Below are 24,352 nucleotides of genomic sequence, written 5' to 3'. Positions count from 1 at the left end.
CAGAGGATCTAGGCCAGATATAAGATAAGATAAGAATAAAGCCCTGATTGTGCAGTGTTTGTGTCCTAGAAATGGCTACCTATAGCAGTTATGGGATTTTTTTGCTGGAGGCTTCTGAGCCCTGGGTGAACAAACACTTGTGATGGATAATGAAAGTATCATTCATCTAGTCCTCAAGACCCTTGAGGCTTTCATTTCTTATGTTTTCCAATTCAGTCAATGAAGTCGTACAAAGAAGTCTCACCATCTATCTTGATAGGTTATAAGTGGTTTATACTCATTCGTTCATCCCATCCAAACAGGGAACTAAATGTCTGCCAACAAATACATTATTGGTATTGACTATACTCAACCGCCCCTGCAGATCTAAGGCCTGATCCTGCTCTTTCTGTGCAGGTAAGTGAAGCTAGGAGATGTACATGAATGCAGAATATTCTTACCCTAATTAAAATCCACAATTTCTTATCATGACCACTATCTATCTCTGATAAAGGGTGTCTCATATTTCAGGTGAACAAATACTTCTACAAGACTCGCATGAACTTCATTCACAGTGGCTCAAACCTGAGGTACTTATAAAGGCCCTAAACTAGAGACGGACCTGTAATTGCCAAAATAAAGCCAGGACTTTGCCTTCTTTGAAGCTTTGCTGGTGGAAGTGGATCCAATCTTTTTACCATACCCTGGAATTGTTACAGCTTCTTCTATTACAGGCAACTGCAAAGTGAAGCAGCTACATTTATCTTTTTAGGGGACAGCGTCTATCTATGCGTCGATATTGGCACTCCTGGCATAGCAAGATTGTTTCTGGTCGGCAGATGGTACAAGATAATCTATCGTTTCCAGAGATCCTGCTCTGTTCTGCAGTACATGACTGTCCTTTATACAGCTTCATGCAAAAGATGCTGTTGAAGAGCAAAACTTTAAGATTGGAAAATGATTTTTAAGGAGGTTATGGTACAACAGAACATTTGCAAGTTGGCATTTAGAAAGCAATAAGAAAGACAGATAGGAGCTTTCTTTCCCCAGCCCAAAAGAGAAAGAAAGAGAAAAGCTGTAGTTTAAAAAAACATGAAAAAAGCAGCAAGTTTAAGGGTTTTCTTATGCCCCATCTATAGTGTCATAATAGTTGGGGCATTTCTTGGATAACAAAAATTCTTTCAAGGTCTTTTATCTCTTTTATTTACAAACTTAAAGAACAATCCTTTAAAGTGAGATATGCAAAAGTTCAACCAAGCACCTAAAATTTTTATACAAACTGCATATATCCTAGTACATACTAGTCTACCGTCCCTCAATCCAGAATAGCTACAATGAATTACACTAGAGAGAGAGTTAATTTATGTTTGCATAGTATATATAAATCAGATAAAAATGAATAACAATTTTAGTAAGAACCTTGTGCGGTACTCTAAAAATGACTTAAATAGGGACAGAAATATGATACTATTATTATTATTTTGTTGAAAAGAGTTACAGACTTCTGCAGCTTGCTAAATAGAAAGAATATAGCCAAGCTTGTACTTGTTTTGCAAAGGATTAGCTGATTAAGGAGACAAGAAAAGCAAATCTAAGTTTGCTGACATTTCATTTATCATACTTAAAAATCTTCAATTACTGGGTATGCTTTAGTCTCTTTTTCTCTCCTTCTTGCTTCTGACTTACGACTAAGGTGATCTGTCTTGGTCGCCTTTGGTAAACAATAGGGTTTTAAGAGGGAATTGAATAGCACAGCTACAAAGATATTGCCTTAACTTCCATTATGTTTTCTCTTTTGTTACTTGGAGACTAATGATTTTTGCTTTTCGGTCTCTAGGTACCATTTGAAAGCCTATCAAAATAGTGCAAAATCTTGCAATGGGCTGTGGAGCAGAACTTACTAAAAAGGCCTTCACTTTTTGTTCATGCTCTGTATTTCACAGATTGGGACGCTATAAGGACCCTGCAGCAGAGATCCTGAGGTATGGGTATAGGCCTGGATGTTTTAGAAGCATATGCACAGGTGTAACTTTACTCAGTGTTTTCATCAAGACTACCAACCTGAGCAAACGTACAAGCGCTTGCAGGCACCTCAGACATAAGGACCCTGTGTCCACTGCCCTGCTGGATGCTGTTAGCAGTATTGCCTCGGAAAGTATCACTTCTCTCCTGTTTTTGATTTCAATAGTTTTGAGACTTCCTATTGCTGCCCAGTGGCTCAGTCCTCTTTCTTTTTTTTGTTTTTTTTGGAGCTTTCTGGTTCAGTAAAGGCCTCTTTACTGAGACTGGTTTGTGGGCCTGGAAAGCAGACCAATTTTTTCTGCTCTCTCCATTAAGAGTTACTAGCATTTAACCACAGCATTTGTTTTTAGGGGCAGACTTGGGTTTATGCCAGAGTTAGCAAGTTTTTGTTCCTCCTTTAACACTGCTGGCATGGTCCACACTCCCATCTTATGTGACACATTGCAGTTATGTCCCTGAATAGCCTTTTCTTCATACCTCAGATAGGAGCTGCTACCATCCCTGAGGCTGAATAGTCACTGTCAGTGGATATCTTTGTATTCATGCTTTTCTGCATTGTCCTGCAAATTTACTTTTGGAAGATTGTACACTTTAAGATTTCTCTTTATTCCTCTGACCTGAAAATCAAAAGCCAACATAAGAAGTGCCCGATCCCTGAGAGATTTGTACAGTCTCATCTGTTTTGATAAAACAGCTTTGTTCTAAGAAGTAGAACTCTGTAAGATAACTGGAGTCCTTTGGATGCAAGTTACTTTCGTGCAGAAGGCTTAAACCAGGGCTTAAGAGAGGCTATTTCAGTAGTAAAATGAATCATTTTGAAATATGCTGATCCTCTACATGTGACAAAACATGCTGTACTCGTCAAGAAGTGCCCTTATGGTCCTTAGTCTTACAGGCAGTGGGTAGAAAATAGGAGAAACAGATTCCTCCTGCCACCTGTGCAATTGAGTGTTGTACTAGAGATTGGGCTGCAAGTGGGCAGAGGATCAGATTGCTGCATAGATCAGTAAATTGCCCAAATTCTGTTTAACCATTAACTTTGGCATCAAATCTAGATAGCCAGGTTAGGAAGGAGAATATGAGGCAAGACCAAAACGAGATGGTAGGCAAACCAGGGCTAAAGCCTTGCAGAAAGTAGAACTTGATAGCATTGACAGCACTGGGCCTAATGCCTTGAAATGCAGTTCCCATGGGAAACTAAATGGCCTATTTTGGTATTCTTGGTGCAGGGATACAGAGGTTGGCCTGATGTAACATAAATCTACATACTGTACTTGAATAACATTTTATTTTAAGAATCATTTTGTATTGGCTGACCTGTAGCATGCAGAATATTTTTATTTTGTATTATTTTGTATTATTTTATAGAGAAGTGTCAAAATCTTAATATATTAGGATAGTCAAAACAGTTGTCTCGTCATTATGAGACTCATGGGACCTTTTCGCACTGCTAGTGAAGTTACAACAATTTTGCTCCTGACTTTAGGGGATAAATTTGGAGGTTTTGTGGGAATAGAGGAAGTTAGCCTCTGAACCAGCAACACTTAGACGCTCTGCGGATCATCACTGGGGTTAGGTAATAGGCAGTGAAGGTTAATATGCTCTGGTCATAGTAGTGGAGGTCGTGAGTTTTTCCCTTACTCTGTGCGTGCGTGCGTGCGTGCGTGCGTGCATGCGTGTGCGCGAGCACGCATGTGTGTGTAGGGAGGTCCAAGGCTGGGATTTGCAAGCTTAACAGAAGCTGTGTTGCTTAACAGAAATGAGACTGAACTGTAACCTAATAGCCAGGGGAAAATACATGACCATACATGAACCTTCATTCTGGATTTATTTTCATAATAAAGGTATTGGCATAAAATTTGATCTTTTCTTTAAAGGAGGGAATTTTCATGAGTAGTGTTACCTTATTTTGGCACTGCTCCAGTCTTTACATTAAAATCAATTATTTTACTAAGCATTTATCAGTAATGGATGTTTAAGATGGTCCTGATGCCTAAGAATGTAGTGGGGTGGGGCAGGGCAGGGGAAGAAACATTAATTTTAAAAGAAGCAAGATACTTGCTCTTCAAAACTGAGTCACTGAATTAATGGCACAATGAATTGTCTCAAAGGCAGGTATGTCTTCATTTTATTCATTACACTGTGCCACAAGTGATTTCAAATGGCAAAACAACAGCTTAGAAAGCCATGGAGTGTTTCTAATCTTGCATAATAGGGATATGCTATAGCTCTGTTGCTGTCTGGAAAGAATATCCACTACTGGTAGCTACTGGAATAAAAACAAATTTCTCACATTATTCTCCGTGACAATATTTTGCTGCATCATCAGATACTTAACATGGAAGGCTGCATAATCCAGTCATACAGCCCTAGACAGGAAGAGACTGTGGGTCGCTCTTCATACTGATAGTTTCCTGACGCTCAACACATCATAGCGTCAGTGCTCTAATTCCTCTCTCTGTAGCTGTATACAGAGATCTGTACACAGAGCTTTCTATGCAAAGCCTTTAGATTCTTGCTTGAAAAACAGCCTGTAAGCACTAGGTATTACATCTTTGTTTCCTTTGTTGTGGAATATTTATTCAAGCAATATCTCTGCTTTCAGTGTATATCTGCCCCCTGATGCAATATTCCTTTGTCTGGGACATCAAAATGGGTAGCTGTGGAATTTATTGCAGTGTCACAACCAAAGAATTATAATTTTGGCCCGGAAACTAGTAGAAGAGCTGAAAATGCTTTTGGCATGAAGAAAGTCCATCTACATATAAGCAGATTTGTTAAGATAAGGTTTTGGGGTGGGCAAGAATAATCGAGGCTGAAGAAGCAGCCCGTCCTTCTAGGATAGTAAAGGAAGTGGCGTGAATTCCTAAGTTTGGACTCAGTAGTAGGAAAGGTGGTGTAGTTTGCAGTCCTGCGCTGACGAGAGAGTAGGCTGTGTGATTACAGCATGTCCTTAGGTAGCCCAGGCCACTGGTAGCTCTTTGGATTCTGCCGTTTATCTATCACTGAAATTAATTTCATACCACAGTGAGCTTTTTCTATGAGTTCTTCATAGACTTTCATTTAAGTTTGTGACTTTAGGACACAGAAGAAAAAGATTTATGATCTGAAAAATGCAGCACACAGCAAATGCTGCCTTAAAAAGTCTTTCTCCACGTCCTTCTCCAGTTAAGAATTGCTGGACTGTGCATGTCAGGAAGAGATTTCTATTTTATAATTGTTTTGTTTTCCCCACCTGCTTTAGTCAGCAATGCTCTCATCCCTGGCATTATTAATTCACTTTGCACTGATATACAGAGATGAATACTGCAAAATATTCTGGGGTGAGCTGAACAAATTAAAGAAAGAGATCAGGGACAAGGAACAAAACCAGCCCTATTCCCAGTGAGCAAAACAAAGAAAAAGTACCTACTATTTAAATGAATTTGGATACTATATTTTTCTCCCCCCCCCCCCCCTTTCTTTCTTAGCCTACAGGCTGTCAATAAAGAGTTGGGCCCTTGAAGGGTTTTCTAGACAGAGAGGGCTGCAGAGCCTGCAGTCTGTATTGGGGTGCTAAGATATTTTCACTGGTAATATTTTTACTCTGCTAACAGGGAGGGGTATTAACTGACACAACAGCAACTCTCGCAGAAGCTCAGCTCTGCGAGGTGCAAGGTGTTTGCAGCTCCTCGATGAGCATGTTGGGAGTTACAGGTGCTCAGCCTGTGGCAGGTCAGAGCCCCCGGCAGAGGGTTTAACCCTGCAGCCCTCCAGGCTGAAGCCCTCTGGGCAACGCTGCCAGCGCACAGTGTGCTGTGGCGGAGGCGCTCAGCCAGTCACCTCACTTATGCTTTGGACACGACTGAGGTGAGAGATAAAATCATATTGTGAGGAGAGAAAAATTCTCCATGCAGGTGTCTTAAGCAATGACCCATTAAACCTCGAGGGGAGCCCTAGGAGTTCTGCCGTAACTTCTCAGGGGGAATTCAGACCCTCTTTCTAGACTGTTCCGATCCGAAGATTGTTTCTCACGTGGGTTCCACCTTGGGACCATAAGGTTTTTAATGAACTGGTCTGCATTTGGTGTTCACCGAGTGGCATCATAGCTACACTGGCTCTTGCTAGATACGGATCTACTCTATTGCATTCATGTTTGCTTTTTTTTCTCCTAAGTTCCTTCAATAATTCAAAATCAGTGAGGGACTGTTAACCTGCTTTATCATGGGATCCTGACCCACTAACTACATATTTAGTATTATTACTGATACTGCAGGGTGAAAATATGTTTCTATCCATATAGGTAAGTATTTCTGCAGGGATAGGCAGTTTGTTCAATGTTGTAAACTTTCTTTAAGAGCTAGCACAAGGACTTAAAATTCAGTAGCCAACGAGAACTCTGCTCATAATTTTCCTTGTGCTGGGAATTTGTCACGTTCTTAACATTAGCTTTATGTAGGTCTTGAATTATAATGATTTTTCTGTTTTAGATGCAATAAGCTGGAGATGATAAAGTTGTCTTGCATTAGTTGTGGTAGTTGTCTTGTAACAGAGATTCTAGCCAAATGACATTACACATTCACTTTACCAGTATCAAGTTGTTGAACTCAGTTTAGTTTTCTACGACTTCTAAAAATATTAGCTTACCACTCTATTAGAAATGTTTTGGTTGGGTAACTAAGTAAACACGAATACAGAACATTAACAAAGAGGTTTTTTTCTCCCTTTTGTTTTCCACCTCTTTCCATTTTTAGGCTTCTAGATTGTCTGTGCCTCAGGGAAGTGAATTTTGGACAGAAATTTTTGAGAGCTTAGTAATTCAATGCTAACAGGTCTTGAGACGTTCCACTTTAGAGCTGGTGCTAGTATTAAAGACAAAGGCAAATTTCACAAGGAGTACACAGAGGCCTATGCAGAGCTCTGTTGTATGCTTTAATAATATTTTAAATTGAAAGTAAATGAAGTGGCTGCCACAAGCTCACATGGCAATCTCCTGAAATGCCTAAGACCTAACAAAATCAATGAGAACATTTCTGGTGGGCTCGATGGGCTTTACATGTTTCTTTGGGGATTTGATCAGTGAAGTTCGAGCTGAGAACTAGGTTTTTTTTTTCACCCTTCCAAAGCTCAGGGGAATTTTGCACCTCATTTTTAGATCAGGCCCATTTCCATTTAAGACACCTAAAAATGCCAGAAGACCTTCTCTTTTATAGTCAGTAAAATAAAATAAGAACATTTCAATGCTGAAACCCTTTTTGTGTTCCTATCTAGGATTTTTGTCATAGCAACCAATAAAAATGATTCTCAAAGCTAATTCAATTTAAGCAAAGCCTATAAATAGGGATTAAATATACAAACTCTGAAAATACTGTCCCTTGATTTGACACCTGTTCCTTCCCTGAGAATGACTAACAAATGAGAAGACTTTCTGCAGGCTGCAAACTTTGCAAAGTTTCACCATGACTCGTTGAAAAAATCAACATCATAAACAAATTACTTTCATTTCCCTCCCTCTCGTCTATTCACTGCAGTTCTCAAAATGATATCTACGTATTATTCACCTGATTTTTTTCTGCAGTATTTTTGTAGTACAAAATTAACCCTTTCACCCTCCCACACCATCCCTTGATTACCAACTTACCTAGTGGCAGAACTATGAAGAAAGGTAGCCAGCACAAGATAAACATGCCAACCACAATTCCCAGTGTCTTGGCTGCCTTCTTTTCTCTAGAGAATTTAAATAGTTTGAAAGCTAAGGAGTTCCTGGGATTGTGACCCTTGGATTTGGTGTTGTTTAATGTGTCCTCGTGAATGTTCTTGTAATGAATCCGTAAAGTCAGCTCCTTGGAGTTGGACATTTCTTTCATAACCCCAGCTTCCAGGTTTTTAGTAGTCCTTTTGGCCACTATGTAGACCCGACAGTACATCACAAGAATGACAATCAAAGGAATGTAAAATGACCCCAAGGAAGAAAACAAAGCATAGAACGGTTCTTCAGTGATACGGCACTCCTTATCGTCCTTGGGTGCTGGTTCTTTCCAGCCCAAAAGAGGCCCGATAGAGATTACCATGGAAAGGACCCAGACACCCAGGAGAGCTAAAATTGCCCTTCTTCTTGTTACCAAAGTTGGATACTGGAGAGAATAACGTACCCCTATATATCTGTCTATAGAAATTGCACATAGACTTAAAATAGAAGCTGTACAGCACAGCACGTCGACTGCTGCCCAGATATCACAAAATATCCTCCCCAAAACCCAGTAGCCAAGGATTTCCAGTGTAGCAGAGAATGGAAGGACAGTAAAACTCAGCAACAAATCTGCTATTGCGAGGTTAATTATGAAATAGTTTGTAGGGATTCTTAAATGTCTATTGCAAGCAACAGAGAGAATTACCAAGATATTACCTATAATAGCAAAGAGTATAAAGGCACCTAGGATAAGCCCCACAATTATAGCCCTGCTGATATCCAAGGCAGGTGAATCCAGATAGCTTGCTGTCTCATTGGAGTTGTTTGCAGAAAGATTGCCACTGTTTAGTGCAGACACTTTCAAATATCCAGGTGTTGATGAATTGGATTTATCACCAAGGTAGGTATTCATCTTAAAAATCATCCTCCATAGCAAGTTATGATTGGATCCCTTGCACAACACGGAGACCGTTTGAATTCAGTTGAAAGTTATCTCTCTACCCAAGAAGTTGCTGCGAAGCCCCATCCGGTTTTAGGTTGAGAACTCATCTTCCCAGCAAGCTGTCAGCTATGAGCGCATAAAACGTGCACAGCATGAAGTCCTCAGAAGCCTGTCAGGAATCCTAGGCTGTTCAAACTTGCTTAATTTCTCATATCAACTCTTTTAAGTAGAAATTAGCAGCAGAAGTCTTAGCTGAGGCTTGAAAGTAGCTGTTTTGATCGTGACGTCCCTGAAATAAAAGACAGGTTTACTGGTTTCCCTTGTGCTTTGGTGGCTCTGTTGGAAGGGTGCCCCTGCCTAGCTGCGGTGACATGCGTCTCCAGGCAGGGTTTGTCAGCACTTAGGCAGCGCCGCACGAGCTGGCTGCCTCTGCTGCCGCCGGCGCGGGTGACATCAGCGCAGCCCCACGCGTCGCGGCGCTAGAGGGCAATGCAGTTCAAGTTAAAACTTCCCAATCAAAGTCGGAAAGCTAAGCAAATGGTATGTATCAATCTTAATTAAAGCATTTGCCACATAGAAATCTGGATGGGAAAGCTTTAAAAAAACAGTTTCCTTATCTGAGAAAAATACACTCAGCGGGATGTGGCGAAAAAAGCGATTCCGGTGCAAAGCGATCTAGCACCCTTCGTCACCAAGTAAATGTCTTCGAGTTTATTTTGTAATCAAAGTGAATCACATGCCATTTTAGAGAACTAATGATATCCCACCTTGTAAGGAGAAATATGTAAGTTCCAAAAACCCCTAGTTTATATGTAGATTCAGTATTTAATGATGACATAGACATGTGCATGTAGTAGATTGTTTCCAGTGGTAAACTTTCTTTTAATACAGAAAAAGTAACATGATTAAAATCCAAATCTCTAGTAAGATCTTTATGTTTGTTCTATACTCCCAGGTACTAGGCACATCTATGGCTTCGTCTCACCTTTTTAAACGAGGTGACTTCTCCGAGCGTAGATGGATTGTGTATCCCAGTCTTGAACATTGCTGAGCACCCTTAACTAGAGCCAAAGAGAAGGGCAGTGAAAAGTAGTAGTCCTTGCAAGGTACTCCTTCTGCTTAAGTGTCTTGCTCTCTCTTTGCCAAAGGCTGTGAGATTTCTGAGACAGGGCCCATTAATTTATTGTAGCTCTGGGACTACCTACAGTATCCTATAGAGAAAAAATCCAGTAACAAGTGATTTACTCTCTAGCAGTGTTAGTGGCACTTTAATATTGCAAACAGTAGTTTCTTCATTTTGTGTAGCTTTGGGTCATCAGGTAGGGAGAAAACTCAGATCTTTATACCCTGCTGCTGTTAAAACCAAAAAGTAAAAGATTAGCTCAACATATAACTGCCAAAAATACTGTTTTCAACTTTCTATCATCAGATTATATCCTACAGCTGTTGTCTGCAATACTCTGGGTTACAGTATATTGATTTTCCTGTTACAAAATGTACTGTGTTTAAAATAAAAGGTTCATTTTTAATATGGCAGCTATGACCGAATGTTGCAGCCAAGTGCTGGTTTTAAGGGACAAACCGTGTAAACAAAAGCTCTGGCTGAATTTTATTTGATGAATGTATGGCAGATGTTTGCATAGCCCTTCCCAGCAGCAGTGACTATAGCAGAGCACTATCATTCAAAAACTTTTCTTTGAAATGTTTGCAGGAAGGACGGGATAGCATGTCATGGAATCACTGAAGGGAGCAGGAGCAAACATGCAGTTCATGAGTTTTGCCTCAGCTTTTCTGCCTCTGCTGTCTCCTAGACACAGCTTTCCTTGCTGTAAAACCCAGTAGTAGCCTTTGATTCTGCTGATCTGCCCCTCACACTTACCCATTCTCACTTGACTACCCCAACCTGTCTTGGCTGTGTTTGTGCTTTCTGATGTTATTCCTCTGCCTTGCCTGTTTAAACTGTGACTTTCTCAGGCGAGGGACCGTGTCCTGCTGTGACTGTGCCGACATAGCTGGGGGGAGCGGTGCTTACAGCTGCGTGCCGCAGGCACCCGGCTGCACCGCTGCCGCTAGCTCCTACTGCCGTTGGTGGAAATGTGGTAGCACGGGAGGCCGCATGGAGTAGCTCCTTGGATACTGGCCCAGGGGTTCTGGTGGGATCACGTAGCCTTCAATGATGCTGCGTCGCCGGGCTTTTAGTCCTTGCGTTAGCTTGATTAAAGCTGATTTAATCAGCTCTACGCAGGTAGTAATGTTACCTCTGAGTACAGATGAGTTACAGTCCGGGTGTATAAGCAATGTGTTTGACAGGCACCAATCTTGATTTCTGCAGGCATAAGAACATTTCTTCGGTTATCATTTGGGATGTAAGAAAGGGTCATCACTACAAAATGAGGAGAGGCCAGAGAAGAAAAGATCACTGAGGGAGTAAACTGGTGCATTTCAGTTTTTAGCTGGCAATATTTAGGACATGTCTAGTCTGCAAAAAATAACAGCGTGGCCTGTAAGTCCTCCCTGACTTTTGCCACACGGTCCCAATATTTCGTAGCCCCACAGCACCAGGTCTTCCAGTGGCCACTGCCGTGAGCCAGCTGGTTCCCCCAGCTTACTGGCGAGGCCGGGACGCCATCCCTCCACCGGCAGCAGCAGTGACAGGACCTGGATGACAGGGTCTGAGGAAGGGAATGGGGATTCCAGCTGGTAGTGCTTGGACTAGAGCACCCATTTATTTGCCAGTATCTTTTGCTGGCAGGAGTAATGGGACCAGTCTACTTCCCTTAGTAGTGCTCCTTTCTGTGCCTCTCTTGACGAAAATACAGACAAAAATACAGACAAAAATACAGACAAATCCTCCTTTTTCTAGGGGACAAAGCAGAAGGCAGAGCTATTGGTCATCTCTTACAGCCCTGCTACAAAGTCTGATGTGCTTTCACATCTCTGTTTACCACTCTGTGTAATAACATACTGGCTGCGTAGTCATGAGACTTAGCTCATTAACGTCAGCAAATTGCTTTCAGATCTTCTGAGGCAGGTGCTAAAATAAAATATCAACAGAGAGTGTATCAAAACCCAGGAACGAACATTCACTATTTAGCTTCCTTTGGGAGGACAGTGGAATAGATACGATGAAAAATGGCTATTTTTTCTGCTGAGTTCAAGGTAGCACTTAAGTTAGTGCATTTGAAAGCATCTGATCAGAGAAATGTAAGTTAATATTGGTTACAGAGCTGCTTTAATTCACATGGTTCATAGTTTCCAAAGAAAAAATGAGTTTTAGAGCCTGGAGTTTCTACTCAATGTTATTCAGTAGTGGTGTACAGAAAGACGTGATGCCCTTTGGCTATTCAGTATACTATTGCTGAGAACTTGCTGAAGCAACAAAAAGCTGAACGCAAAATATTTATTTGTAGAAACATGGAGAACATCTTCAGGGGTTCATAGAGCTTGAAATCTGCTGAACTTTTAAAATGTATTTTATCATAGCAGTAATGATCAGTAATGATGTAAAAGGAGTCTTATTGTCATGGCTCGGTTTTGTAATGAGCTATGTTCCTTTTATTTTTGTTTTACAAAGGGATGTTAAAAATATATACAGATATTTTGATCTGATTTCAGGAAAGTAGCAGACGCATTTCCGGAGCATTTTTGTAACACTAGTGAGTAACAACACAACTGCACCTGATTGGGCATGGGAACATGGGCCTACACAGAATTTAAATGAGTATACCTATATAAAGTTTTATATAATTCCTCTTAATTCCTTGATTTAGTTCATCTAATGACTCAAACCAAAAGAAATAAATAAACAGATATGACTGAAGAAAAACAAGGCCGTAGTGTCAGAAGTATTTTGGCTTATTTACTCTGACGTGAGCAGTATATTGAACACACTATCGTATTTGATACAAGTGTTGCTGTCATAACAGCACAAACCAGAAAGGCTTCCTCTCGTAGAACAGGTGATATAGAACAAGGAACAATGAGGAGATTGTTGGATGGGGCTGTAGAAAAATCACACTTGCCTACCAATGCCTCTGATATTAACCATTCTTAAGAAGTGGAGTGCGCAGGTGGGCCTTGGAGGAAGGCTTTATTAATTAATTCGGGGTGAACATAGACTCATGTGATGCATAAAGTGTATCTGCAATTGAGAGAGAGTGTGAGATTCTGATTGTTTGGCTCTAGATAAGTTTCTACTTAATAATTTTCTTCTTTCAGATGCTGTCAGTCATTTAAAATGTAATAGATTAATAAAAAGATAAAGCTTTTTTTTTCTATTTTCATTAGAAACTTCAGTGTTAGCCATGTAGCTGCACTTTAATTTCTTGCTTTATTAATTACAAGCAGTGCAAAAATGCTACTACTGTTTTGATGTAAGTGCTCTTTCTGAAGTCTTCTTTCTCTCTCTAAAGACCCTTGGACGACTCTTAAAATTCACAGACAGTGTGAGCCACAGAATTCATTTCCTTCATTTCCATCCCTCTGATGAGTTTTTCTCATATAAAACCTCTTCGGCTTGACCAGAGTAGTGCAAAACTTCCACAGACATTGGAAATGCACAGGATTATGATTTTCTTGCATTTCGTGGTTAAACAGAAGCTAGGCTCATTTTAATGTGTGCACATACAGGAAGGATCCTCAGGAAAGGGTCCATTTCCATGTTAAGAAGAGAAAAAATGCATTTAAAATGATCACATTTCAGTTGTCCAGTAGTGGTATTGAAATACTTGTGGTCCTTTGCATTTTCAGAGTAAGAAAAACGTATCACAGAATTGTATTAAAAGCTAAGGTTATCAGCTTGAACTTATCAAAAGATGATTGCAAACATTTTGCAATTTTGAATAATCTTTTCTTCTGTTGTGATTTAGTGCTTGTCATTTTTATATGAGAAGAATTTAAAGAGCATATTATAAATAAAATGTAGCCAATGAACTAAAATACTGGCTCTTAAATCCTGATCCAGTTCTAGGCTTTGCAGACTCATTTCCCACATTAAAAGATGTCTTTTTCTCACATTGCTTTAGCTGTGCATTTCACTAGACTTGAGCTGAAGACCCCACAATTACCAGAAACAGACTTCATGTGGACGATGTCAGTTGAACTGTTGTGGACAGAGGGTAATGGACTATGTCTGGTGAAAAATCAGTATTTGGAAGTCTGGAAGAAATATGTCCCTGCCTTAAAGAGAGAGGAAAAAGCACAGCAGCGGGAAGAATGAGTGCAAATCTGTATGTGTAACTTCCAGCTTGAAAACGCTTGGGAAGCTGATGGGCACATCTATTGCTTTGGCTGATCAAAACTGCTATTTTATTCCTTTCTCTTCTCATCTTTCATCCTTTGTTAATAGTCAGATTTTCCTGCAGTCCTTGCTGTGACCTTTTAAAGTACATTTAGATGGCTTTATGAATTTACTAGTTTGTAAGCTAAGCAGGAATCTAAACTCCAGTAGTCCAAACATTATATACAACAGAGTTTGGCAGGGCTTAGGTGCCAGAAAGAAGCCCTGCCTGTAAGTCAATTGCTAGCTCATCACAGACATCATGTGGCATAGCAAATGACCAAAAAACTTGGCCCAGTAGAAGGACTCACGCTTTAAATAAAGCATAACAGAACACAGAGTAAGTATTATATGAGAAAATTACAAAATGAATGATTCTATCTTTAATGAATGCAAGAAAACAGAGCTGTCTTTCTGGAAAAGTGTGCTTGTTGGTCACGTCTGGCTTGTATCCCATTGTCAAGGATAATGTGTACAGAGACGGTCCAGAAGAAAGTACAAATCCCTTACAATGCTGTGCTAAACTGCACTGAGGAAAGAGGATTTCCTCCTGACCCCAGCTATAGATGAGTCCTAAACCTTTGTGAAATATTTGAAATGCACAGTTTTTCAGCATTTTAATTAAATTAGGGGAAATTTATGGGAACAGGATGAGTTTCGCTGCTTCTATTTTGCATGGACTGACTGTTAGCTTCCTCAGTCTAGCAGTGGCACAGCTGTGCATGTCACAGTTTCTCCCAGAAAGGCTTATTAGCGTGAGCACTGACCTTCGTGAGACAGTCGTATGGCCTCTGGACTGGACGTGCTTTATGCCCGGCCAAAGTGAACTACGAGTGGAGGGAGGCACGTCTGTCCATGCCTGCCCAGGAGAGTCACCCTTAGTATCCAGTCTTTTTGTGCACCTTACTGCTAATCGTGGCAAGAATGACTGGGTTATGGATATAAGCAATGTTGTTTCATTGTATGTTATGTAAGTTATGTGCTGAAATTGCAAACTTATGCAGTTAAAGATAGGAAATGTTATAATTAAGGTTATAACATCTTTTTAATAGGTGCCTCAAATTCCCAGAGTCCAAGCTGCAGTGAAGAAAGATTGACATGCCAGTCAGTCTTAGTCTAAAGAAAAATAGCCTTGTCAAAGAAACCCACTATCCATTTTTTGACAGAATTAAATGTCTCATCAAAAAAGTTAATAGTATTGACACAATACACTTCAGGTGCTGTCGGATGAGCATCTGTCGGTTGTGTTGGGACGACAAAAGTAGCTCCAGCCCCGTTCTTACAGATAGACTGCTAACCCCTATGTGGCAAAGACTCAGTTTCTTGAATACGTGCTGAATCACAGCAATTTACATCCCAGTGCTTTAAAGTAAATTACCTGAGAATTAGCACCAAGTGGTGCTAATATAGCACAAGGTCTGCTATATGAACAGCTGAATTGTGTCTGTAGTGGGTGTGAGAATATCTTAGAAAAGGATGGAACAGACAACAGAGAGCAGAAATCTCTACAGCTCTCCCAAAGTAAGGTCAGAGATCTCCAGTCACTTCAGTGCATTTCACATGCTCCCAGACAACAGTCAGAGTAAGATTGGCACGATACATGGGAAATATTGTGCATAGTGGTTTTTCAATTTTTAATGCACCTCATAAAGCAATTGATAAAGCTTCATTCAAGGAAGTGTTTCCAAAAGGAATCTTGAAGCGACCTGCCCTTTACCTTGCATATTCTGCTTTTGTATCGATGATTAGGAAAATAATATAAAAATCATTGTAGACAAAATACTTTTTTGTCATTTGATACCTTTTTGTCAATTCAAAGATAACCCGGAGCTGGATCTCAGTATCTGATAGATTAAATGTATATTAAGATGTATATTAAGAACCTTGGACATTTATGGCCAGGGACTGAAATAGGGAATGCTAATGGGAATGATGCAGCAAGCTCTGTCTCTGGTAGGGGCAAATCTTGAGATACAAGGCGTGCACATTGCGCTGCATAAGGAGAACAGGGAGTTAATCTCCTGTATTCAGGGTTTTTGATCATTTGGACGTTCTTCCACCGAAGAAGGATTCAGAGGTGACATGCAGCTGTTCTGTGTAATCTAGTCTCCTGCTTCTGAAGAAGCAGCAAAGAAAAGGGACCATAGGCAGCTGAGTGCAACTTAAAGCAGACCAGAGCCTGTTCTGTGGCACAGCCCTAACAGACCCGGGGACCCAGAATCCATGAAAATGACCAAAGCCTTTCCTCAGATTCCCAGGCCCTGCATTAAAAAGCAGAGAATTTGAACTTTATACAAGTTGGATGGTACGTTACGAACGATGTATTTGACCTTATCTCTGTCACAAGTAAATTGGTGTGAAGCATATACCCACATTTCAGATGCAAAAGATATCTTGTTGATGAGAATATTTTACTCCCTTGTGACATTTGTAGAATAGTAATATATTTGACAAGGAGCATTAAAATAGTTTTAATGGTGCAGTTGGCGTTGTATAAAGTTTGGTTTCTAAATAGGCAGCCTGTACGTGTGCTCTCTGTGAACTAGGTTTCGAAGTTCCTAAAAATGGGAAGTTTCCTCTCTAATTTTCCCCCAACCTAAAATCAGTTTAGGAAAAAAATGAATAAGAACATTCTAATCCTCAGTGAAATTTGTGACAGCAATAAATTAGAAAGTTTTATGCAACTGAAATTCAACTGGCTTTAATGAAATTAAAATCAATGGATTTTATTGGCTTAATGGAATTTTGAACCACTAGAATTGCCAAATTCTATTGGTTTTAATGCAGAACCTACTGTGTCTACCAAACTTTTTTTTTTCCTAGGAAATAATGGATAGAAACTGCAACCTGGTGGAGGGATTAAATGCCATCATCAGTTATTTAGAAAGTTACAACGCTTTATTTGAAGAATTCTTTTTATTCTGTTTTTATTCTGTTAAAGAAATGGTGCCAAGTTTGGCAAGTCTGAGCACTGTGACCTCCCATTGAGTCCTAGCGGTGAACAGGAGAGTTTGTCAGATCCTGGCTGAGGCTGCCTAGGTGAAGCAGCTGAGCTGTGGTAGCGAGGCAGGGAGGATGCCAGGCTCTCCTGAAGGACTGCTTTCCTTTCCTGTGCATTTAAACTATCTCATAATCTGAATGTTTTAGAACAGAGTTACAGTGGAAAGAAGTTGAGGTGTTAGTCTGCGTATTACAGTCTGTTCTATATCATACAAATGATAATTAACATAGACTGCACAGTCTTTTTTTAAAATTGCACATTGCTGGAAACGATCTTCACTGAAAATATTTACCATAACATTGAAAGGCCAGGAATTAAATGCTGAAAAAAGGAAAACATTTTTTAACACAACACATAACTCATGTTGCTCATTGTCATAAAATAACATTGTGCCAAGAGCTGTGCAAGATTAGAAGCAGATTAGACATTCATGTGGCTAACAAAACAATCACTGATAAACTAGCTAAGATGACAGCAGGGTTATAAATCTCTGTGCCTCAAGAAATAAACTTAAAGGTAAATTGAGGCTGGGTAGAAGCTTCTCGTACCGGCAGATTATGTCATAAGTAATTAGTCTAATTTCTGTGTCTTCTTCTGAAACATTTCTTCATTCTAAAAATTAGGTGCTGACCCTGGGGTACCATTTTTAACAGGCTGGGGAAGAGAATTTTCAAAGACATTTAGGCTAGCTCAGTGACGAAGTTGCACTGCGTGGGAATTTGTGCTGGCTTGGTACTTTTGACCTTCATCTTTAAGCACCAGAACACCTTAATGGCCCTTAGGAACTTCTGAAACCTCCTGCCAGATCTCTGCAAGAGAGCCAGGATTACTTCTGAGCCTGATGGTAGCCTTTCTTTTTTTTTCTAAATATCCAAATGGTTTGTTTTGCTTCTAGCAGGTCATAGCAATTTGCCTCCCTAAATACTAGAGCATTTGAAACATAAGAGTGAACTTTACAGCTTGGGATATTTTTGTGAAAGGTCAATATATCCTCTTTTTACAAAATAACATAAACTTCTTTCTCTCCTCTCTCCTTTCCATTAAGTCCTGGTCATGGTGTGCACAGTACTTCATTACATCTTTATGGCATTCAGAATTTGCAATTGTAGCATACATATCTTATTGCCAGTAGGTGAATGGGGGGCTTACTGCTGATAAACGCTAACAGTCATCTTACCATGGTAGTATACGAACCCACTCTGATGTTTTGCCTTGATGAAAGTGCCTGGCAGAGGCAGTGACTGAGTTTTATGTGTGTAATAATGCAGGTCCTAAAATATGGACCCTCAATCTTTGTTCAAAGAGATCTATGTCAATTTATCATTTAATTTGATCTGTTGCTTTTCATAGATTTGTAATTATATATACTTTGGGATATCTTTATTGGAATGAAGCCATTTATTTTTTCTTGAAATAGCATTTTTGAGGTCTAGTTTTGTTAAAATATGGCCAACTCTGAGAAAAGGACATAATTTGAGGCTTTCTGTTTTACTGGTTCCCTGCTCCAGATAAAAATCCCCAAGAAGCTGGAAACTTGTATTTCTCCTTCATATCCCAATGATCATACAGCCTTTTCTTTGCTGAACTCATTGCAGAAGAAAAGATAATGAGAAATGGCAAAACTGTGTGGAGAAGACTTGCACACAGACAGAAAGCTTATGTGGTCCTTTAGTGCTGAAATATTAGGATAATAAAGAAGGGCAAACAGGTGAGGGAGTGCTTTTTTCAAGGTCAGGTTGTGCAGAAGTGCATGGGGTGATGAAACTCTAAACCATTTAGTGCAGTATTTAGCAGAGGACAAAATGCAAAGAGATTCTGTGATGCATAAATAAATGTGTCAGTGAAGATGAAGTAAATCACATTAGCACTGAGTAAGGGCAGGTGAGAGCGCAGCGGCAGTGCCATCTGTACCATCAGTCAATACGCTAAGCATATAGAAGAAGTACTAGGGAGGTGAAGAGTAAGCAGAATGGAGACCAGGCTCTAATAGACCTTATTAATGTACCTGGGAGGCATGAAAGAAAGAGAAGTTTTTGGCAAACGTAGCAAAAAGAATTGGTACAGTGACTTCTGTTGTATCTGCAAATTTGCTACTCGTAAGAGTCTGTTAGTCCAGGCCAGAGGGAGATATCTTTGCACTATTCTGAACTCTGGAACTAGCTAGGAGAAACTGAAAAATGATCATACGTCTCTCTTCTTCTAAGGACAGTTAGAGACATCTGTTTAAGCACTGAACGGAAAATTATGATTTTCCCTCTTCCGTAATACTTTATTAAGATCAGCATGTGAGCCAGCTATTTAAGTGTTATAGATTCTTCTCCTTCACAATAATATTTTGTGTACATGTAAACATGTCATAGTACTTTTAAATATTCACTGGCTTAATTACATACCACTCAGAGTCAATAAAAGAAGTACACACTACTTCATTTTTTAGTTATGAGTGTCTAAGAGACAGTGCCTAAGAAGAGAATAGATGAATTTTTCAGTATCAGCCAGTGCATCAGTGACAGAATTGAGCACATATTACTACTCAGTACCTGGAACATATTCTTGTGAGAACTTCAAGGAAAAGAATTAGACACCAGAGATTAGCTTGTATTTTTTGTTGAAATGAACAGCGAACTCTTCTTTGCATAAATATTCATGAATTTGCTACTTTTCCTTTTTTTTTGTGAGAGGCCATAAAAATCTATAACCACTCTTTATTTCTCCAGAGCAAAATATAGGTGAAAGGAAACATCTTTTTCTTTCCTTTTTTCCTGCCAAGATTTGGAATAACTATATCTACTATTAAAGCCATTGGCAATTCTATCTAATTCTAATTAAGAATTAGATATCTAATCTTCTCTCTAGATATCTTATCTTCTATCTAATTCTAATTAGATCTAAAAGTGAAATGCAATGTATATTGTGTCATGGTTGGCAGTAGTGTAAGAGAACAATGAGAACAGCTTTGTTTCTTGCTTGGCAGGACTGGAATGATCTCTGCAGCTTTTGTATTCTTGTGGTTTAACAGAGGGACATGCCAAACCTGTTTGCTGCTTATCCACACAAGTCCTGTGGCAATGCAAATCAGGACAGTGAGGTGGTTTTAGAGTCACTGCATAACTTCACGTTCAAGCCACGGAAGTCACCCGATCCCTCCGTATTGCAGAGGAGAAAAAGAACAAACAAACAAACAAACCCCCAAACGTCCTTTGCAGGTCTCGCTGCGATTACTTAACTATTTTCAGAAGTGCCTGAGTTGTCTAAATGTTTATTATGGATTGCACAGGTATGTTGCAGCTACTAGTGCAATGCTCAGATTTGTAATATATACTTTGGAGTTAAAAACATTCACCGTTACATGGAATTTATGCCCTGCAATCCTTTTTAGCATCAGCATCTAAAAAAAGGCAGCAGCAAGAAATACCCTCCAATGGGAAAAAAATGATCTGACCATTCTCAAGAAGCCTGAACAATGCTTTGTAACTGTTATGTTCTGGTTCTGAATTGGGTGATTTGCAGCTCTGGCAAATACTACCGGATGTGAAGGCTGGCTCCTGTGGATAGTCTCATGCTGTGTCCCTGACCAGTTGGAGTCTCACCTTTGGGACAGTTGGCTGAATTATTCCAGTGCTAGGTGCAAATTGTACAGCAGGACAGAGAAGAAGAGGTAATAGGATTCAAGCCACTAAGAACTTCTTAGTCTGTAACCAGCGCCTGGACTATAACTGGAAAGTTTACTGGCAGGACTGCAGAGCTTATTGTAGAGAACAGATTGTGTAGTTCAATAGCACTCTACTTTAGATTCCTCACAGAGCTATCAATAATTTATTAAAGGTAAACACAGTTATTGATTTGTCATTTTCTTACATAAACAATAAGAGCTGGAACACCAGGCATACAAGATAAGGGCCTTTTCCTGAAAAGACCAGTAATCACATGCATATCTGCTCTTTTTTGGGTTTATTTACCAAAAGCAAAGCAGCGTGATGCTGCAGAATATAGCTGCCTGAGACTGAGCTCAACTGAGATAAATAGGATTTTGGTGAAATTCACATTTTTTGCAAGTTCATTGCAAGTGACATTCCTGAAAGTGTCAGAAGTCACAATGAGTCAGAAAAAGTGAGCTGAGGGCAACAGTTTTGACCCATCAGGAATAGTTTCACTTTTAGAGAGTTTTTGCAAGATCGTTCTCAAAGTACTGTCCTCTCCTAGCATCAGGCGATGCATGATCTACAGCCAGTCATAAGCACTTGTCCTGGAAAACATCACATTATGTTGCCAGTGTTTGGTGAAAAGAGCTAAAATGTGAAGGAAGACTATGACTAACTTTGGGTCAAGGGAAAGATCAGAGAAATATCTGAGCTCTGCAAGTGAAACTGCATTAATCTATCGGAAGCACATAGACATGCAATAGGAATCTTTTGGAAAAGGTGAGTGCGCCAATGTGTACACCGAAATGTATGAAAAGAACTAGGCACTTGATAGCATCTTCAGAAAGCTGTGTTTTGAGATATTGCCAATGATTTCTGATCCCTGAGTTGCTTGGTTATACAAAATCCTTTAGAAGTTATCCTTTAGAAATAATCAGCTGATGAGCTGATAATGCAGGGTGTCTGTTGGATAATTTGTGTCCTCATTAGGCAGTGCATCTAGAGACCTTTTCCATTCCAAGTCTGTTAGGTTAGTATTTGTACTAATTAAGAATGACAGTTCTTGACTCCAGCACCATACATATCTGTTAGAAAAAAATTCAACAAGGCGTCGACTAGCTTACTACTTAGAAATGCCAAATGAAGTCATTAGACTTGTCAGTCAGTATGGCACCACTCTTCTGATTAGCAGCTTTCCTTTTTTGGATAGGAATCACCCTGCAATTCTGTGGCTTAAGGAGACTTAGTTGTAACCAGATGCTACTCCAACAGTTTCTGGTTAAAAAATAACTCACCTTAATTTAAGGACATCTAGGGAAAGAGCATTCTGACCTACTTCAGACAGGAAGCTAGTCACGGCTTCTTTCCTTCTGACCTTTTGGAATGAGCATGAACATTCACCCTTGATGAAGATAATGGAAGAAAATATGTATGCGAATGAGTCACTGAAATTTTTGTTCAGAAAGCGAGATTCAGGATCCCAAGAGAATTTATTTATAGCCAGAGCGAACTCAATGGGGAGTTTCAGGAGGACAAATGAAACTGTAGGAGAAGCTAAAGTAATGAATAATGATAACTCAAATATGCTATTTCCATCACAAATTAAATGAGCACATTATGGCAGTGAAACTGCAGAAGAGCTAAGACAATTTTAGCTCTGTGAAGCCCTGTAAGAGGTTTTGGAATATACCTTGGAGAAAAGCTTATATTTCACTCATTGCCTTTATCTCCATCTAAGCAGTGCAATGGATATCTAGAACAGAAAGAGATACAAATCTGGAGAATATTCAGAATATTATGTTCTGCATCTCACCTCCATATCTGTCTTTCTCCAGTCTTACCTCCTCAGAGAGTATTATTTACCTTAAATCTATTGAAATATGTTCAGGGACAAAACGTATTTACAATTACAAGCATCAAATCAGACTGCCTCAATGTTAATACATCTGTCAATATCATCTTGATTGTGATCATAAGTAGCTGCAACCAGAAAATAGATCCTGAACTTCTCCAAAGCTGATGCACGAGAGAAAAGTTCCTGTCACACATACAGGAATATCATACTGTTTAATGAAGACGAAGACTCACATGATTTTATGTGAATGATTTGCATGTGTGTATATGCAACAGCAAGGCACTATCAAGTTAATACCTGTATAATGTGCATTAAAGAACAGCCTTTGGGCTGTGGTGTGTTCTTAGCAGGTTAATATGCCAGTACACCCCATCTGTGGGGCTGATGTGGCAAAGCAGTGTTGCCTACCAGGTAGGACACTGGCTTGAGCATGAAGAGACGGTAGCTCTAGTCTGAGCTCTTCTAATGGATTGCTGAGTGAATTTAGACAAGTCATGCTCTCTCCCAGTGCCTCAGTTTCTCTACCTTTCACATGGAAATGCTGATGCCCTTCTTTTAAGTAAAACATCTTCAGGTATTTGGCTGGAAAGTGATATATCAGAAAGATATTATTAGCTGGGAGGAAAATATAACTGTATGAAACACACAAGCTTTCCTCCCCTTCCCACTTACATATACATATACTCAGACCCGCTTTAGTATAAGTGTGATTTTCTTCTGTTTATACTTACAGTCACATTTCCTGTCTTTGCTTCTGCTAGAGTGAATCTTCCACAGAGCCTGTGTAGCCTTTTACGCATACTAACAGGGTGAATGGCTGTTCTTCTGTGGTGTGACTTTGAGGCTATTACAGAGAGAAATAACATCCACATTTAAAAATAAATGAGTAACTGAGAACTTTAATGATGTACCTGGTTCTGTGATGTCCTTGAGTCTTGGAAAAATGGGTCGGTTGGAAATACAGCTTGGGTCTTTTGGTGGTGGACGGATCGGCTGCAGCGCGTGCTCTTGCTGGCTGTAACAGGAGTATTTTTGGAATGGATGGAGGGGTGATTCTCTTGCCTTGCTTTTCACGTCACTGTGATCTCAGTGCTGCTGAATATATGATGCGTCTCCAACTGCAAGTCTCGCTCACAGCAGCAGTGTGATGAATGCAAAGAAATAAAGGTAACTCCCAAGTAGTGCATGATAGCTATTTTTTTCACTGTGCTGTACCATAAAAGGTTTCTCTATGTCTGAAACTTAAAACTGTCTCTGATTAGCAAACATTTTAGAGATGCTGAACAGAATTTTCCAGTGAAACAGATTTTCATCAGAAATTCTTTGAAATCTTTTTACAATTTCTTTTCAGTTTTTTGTAATCCAGACTTTCCATGGGAGCATGCAGATTTTGCTAAACTTTTACTTATTGTTAAGTGCCAGGTTGAAATTCTGATCCATATCTGAGAGATAAAGGCCCACCACAAGATAGCCCTGTGACAGGGTTATTCACCTAAATTATGGGTACACCAGCATTCAAATTCCTCTTCTGCCAGTTTCAAAATGGAACATCCCACTCCTCACCTTATTACTCTCATATTTTACTTCTTTGCCATAGTTGTCAGGAGACTGGAGATTTCCCTTCTGTCAGTTTTTCTCCTTTTTACCTGCCTATTCCTATCTGGCACCGTTCCTCGAAAGCTTTCGTCTGTGTAGTTGTAGCTGGCTAGTAGATGCACTTGCCAGCTTACGTGCAGAAAGATTAAGATGAATGCTCGAGCAGCAACTTAATAATGCTTAGCTCAGTGTTTAGCTGTACCTGAAATATGGGGAAAGCTAGGGTTTTTTTTTTTTTTTTAAGACTGAAGAGATTGTAGAGTTTGATGAACAGCTACATATCCCCAGGAATATGGAAAGGGCTGTACTGGAAAGGGGCTGGTGGGCACTTCCAGAGATGGTGGAGGTTGCAGAGCTGTGACCATAGCA

General features: G+C 39.8%; 1 protein-coding gene across 4 annotated transcripts in view; it reads right to left on the bottom strand.

Annotated features, from left to right (window-relative positions):
- Positions 1-23,471, bottom strand: part of ADRA1B (adrenoceptor alpha 1B) — a 33,598-nt gene extending 10,127 nt beyond the window's left edge. Inside the window, exons 1-4 of one of the 4 annotated variants that reach the window (XM_009685610.2) lie at positions 23,299-23,471; positions 22,223-22,285; positions 9,598-10,938; positions 7,622-8,901 (exon numbers count right to left, since the gene is read on the bottom strand). In XM_009685610.2, coding sequence (XP_009683905.1) covers positions 7,622-8,594 — 973 coding nt within the window. In that variant the 5' untranslated portion in view covers positions 8,595-8,901; positions 9,598-10,938; positions 22,223-22,285; positions 23,299-23,471. Of the gene's footprint in view, positions 1-7,621; positions 8,902-9,597; positions 10,939-22,222; positions 22,286-23,118; positions 23,257-23,298 lie in introns of those variants that run through there. The other 3 variants (XM_009685607.2, XM_009685606.2, XM_009685609.2) reach the window with 3 other exon arrangements.
- Between the last annotated feature and the right edge of the window lie 881 nt (positions 23,472-24,352).

This window comes from Struthio camelus, chromosome 13 (assembly GCF_040807025.1).
Source record: "Struthio camelus isolate bStrCam1 chromosome 13, bStrCam1.hap1, whole genome shotgun sequence".
In the NCBI taxonomy this organism is placed as follows: domain Eukaryota; kingdom Metazoa; phylum Chordata; class Aves; order Struthioniformes; family Struthionidae; genus Struthio; species Struthio camelus.
This window is presented reverse-complemented; position numbering and strand designations above follow the sequence as displayed.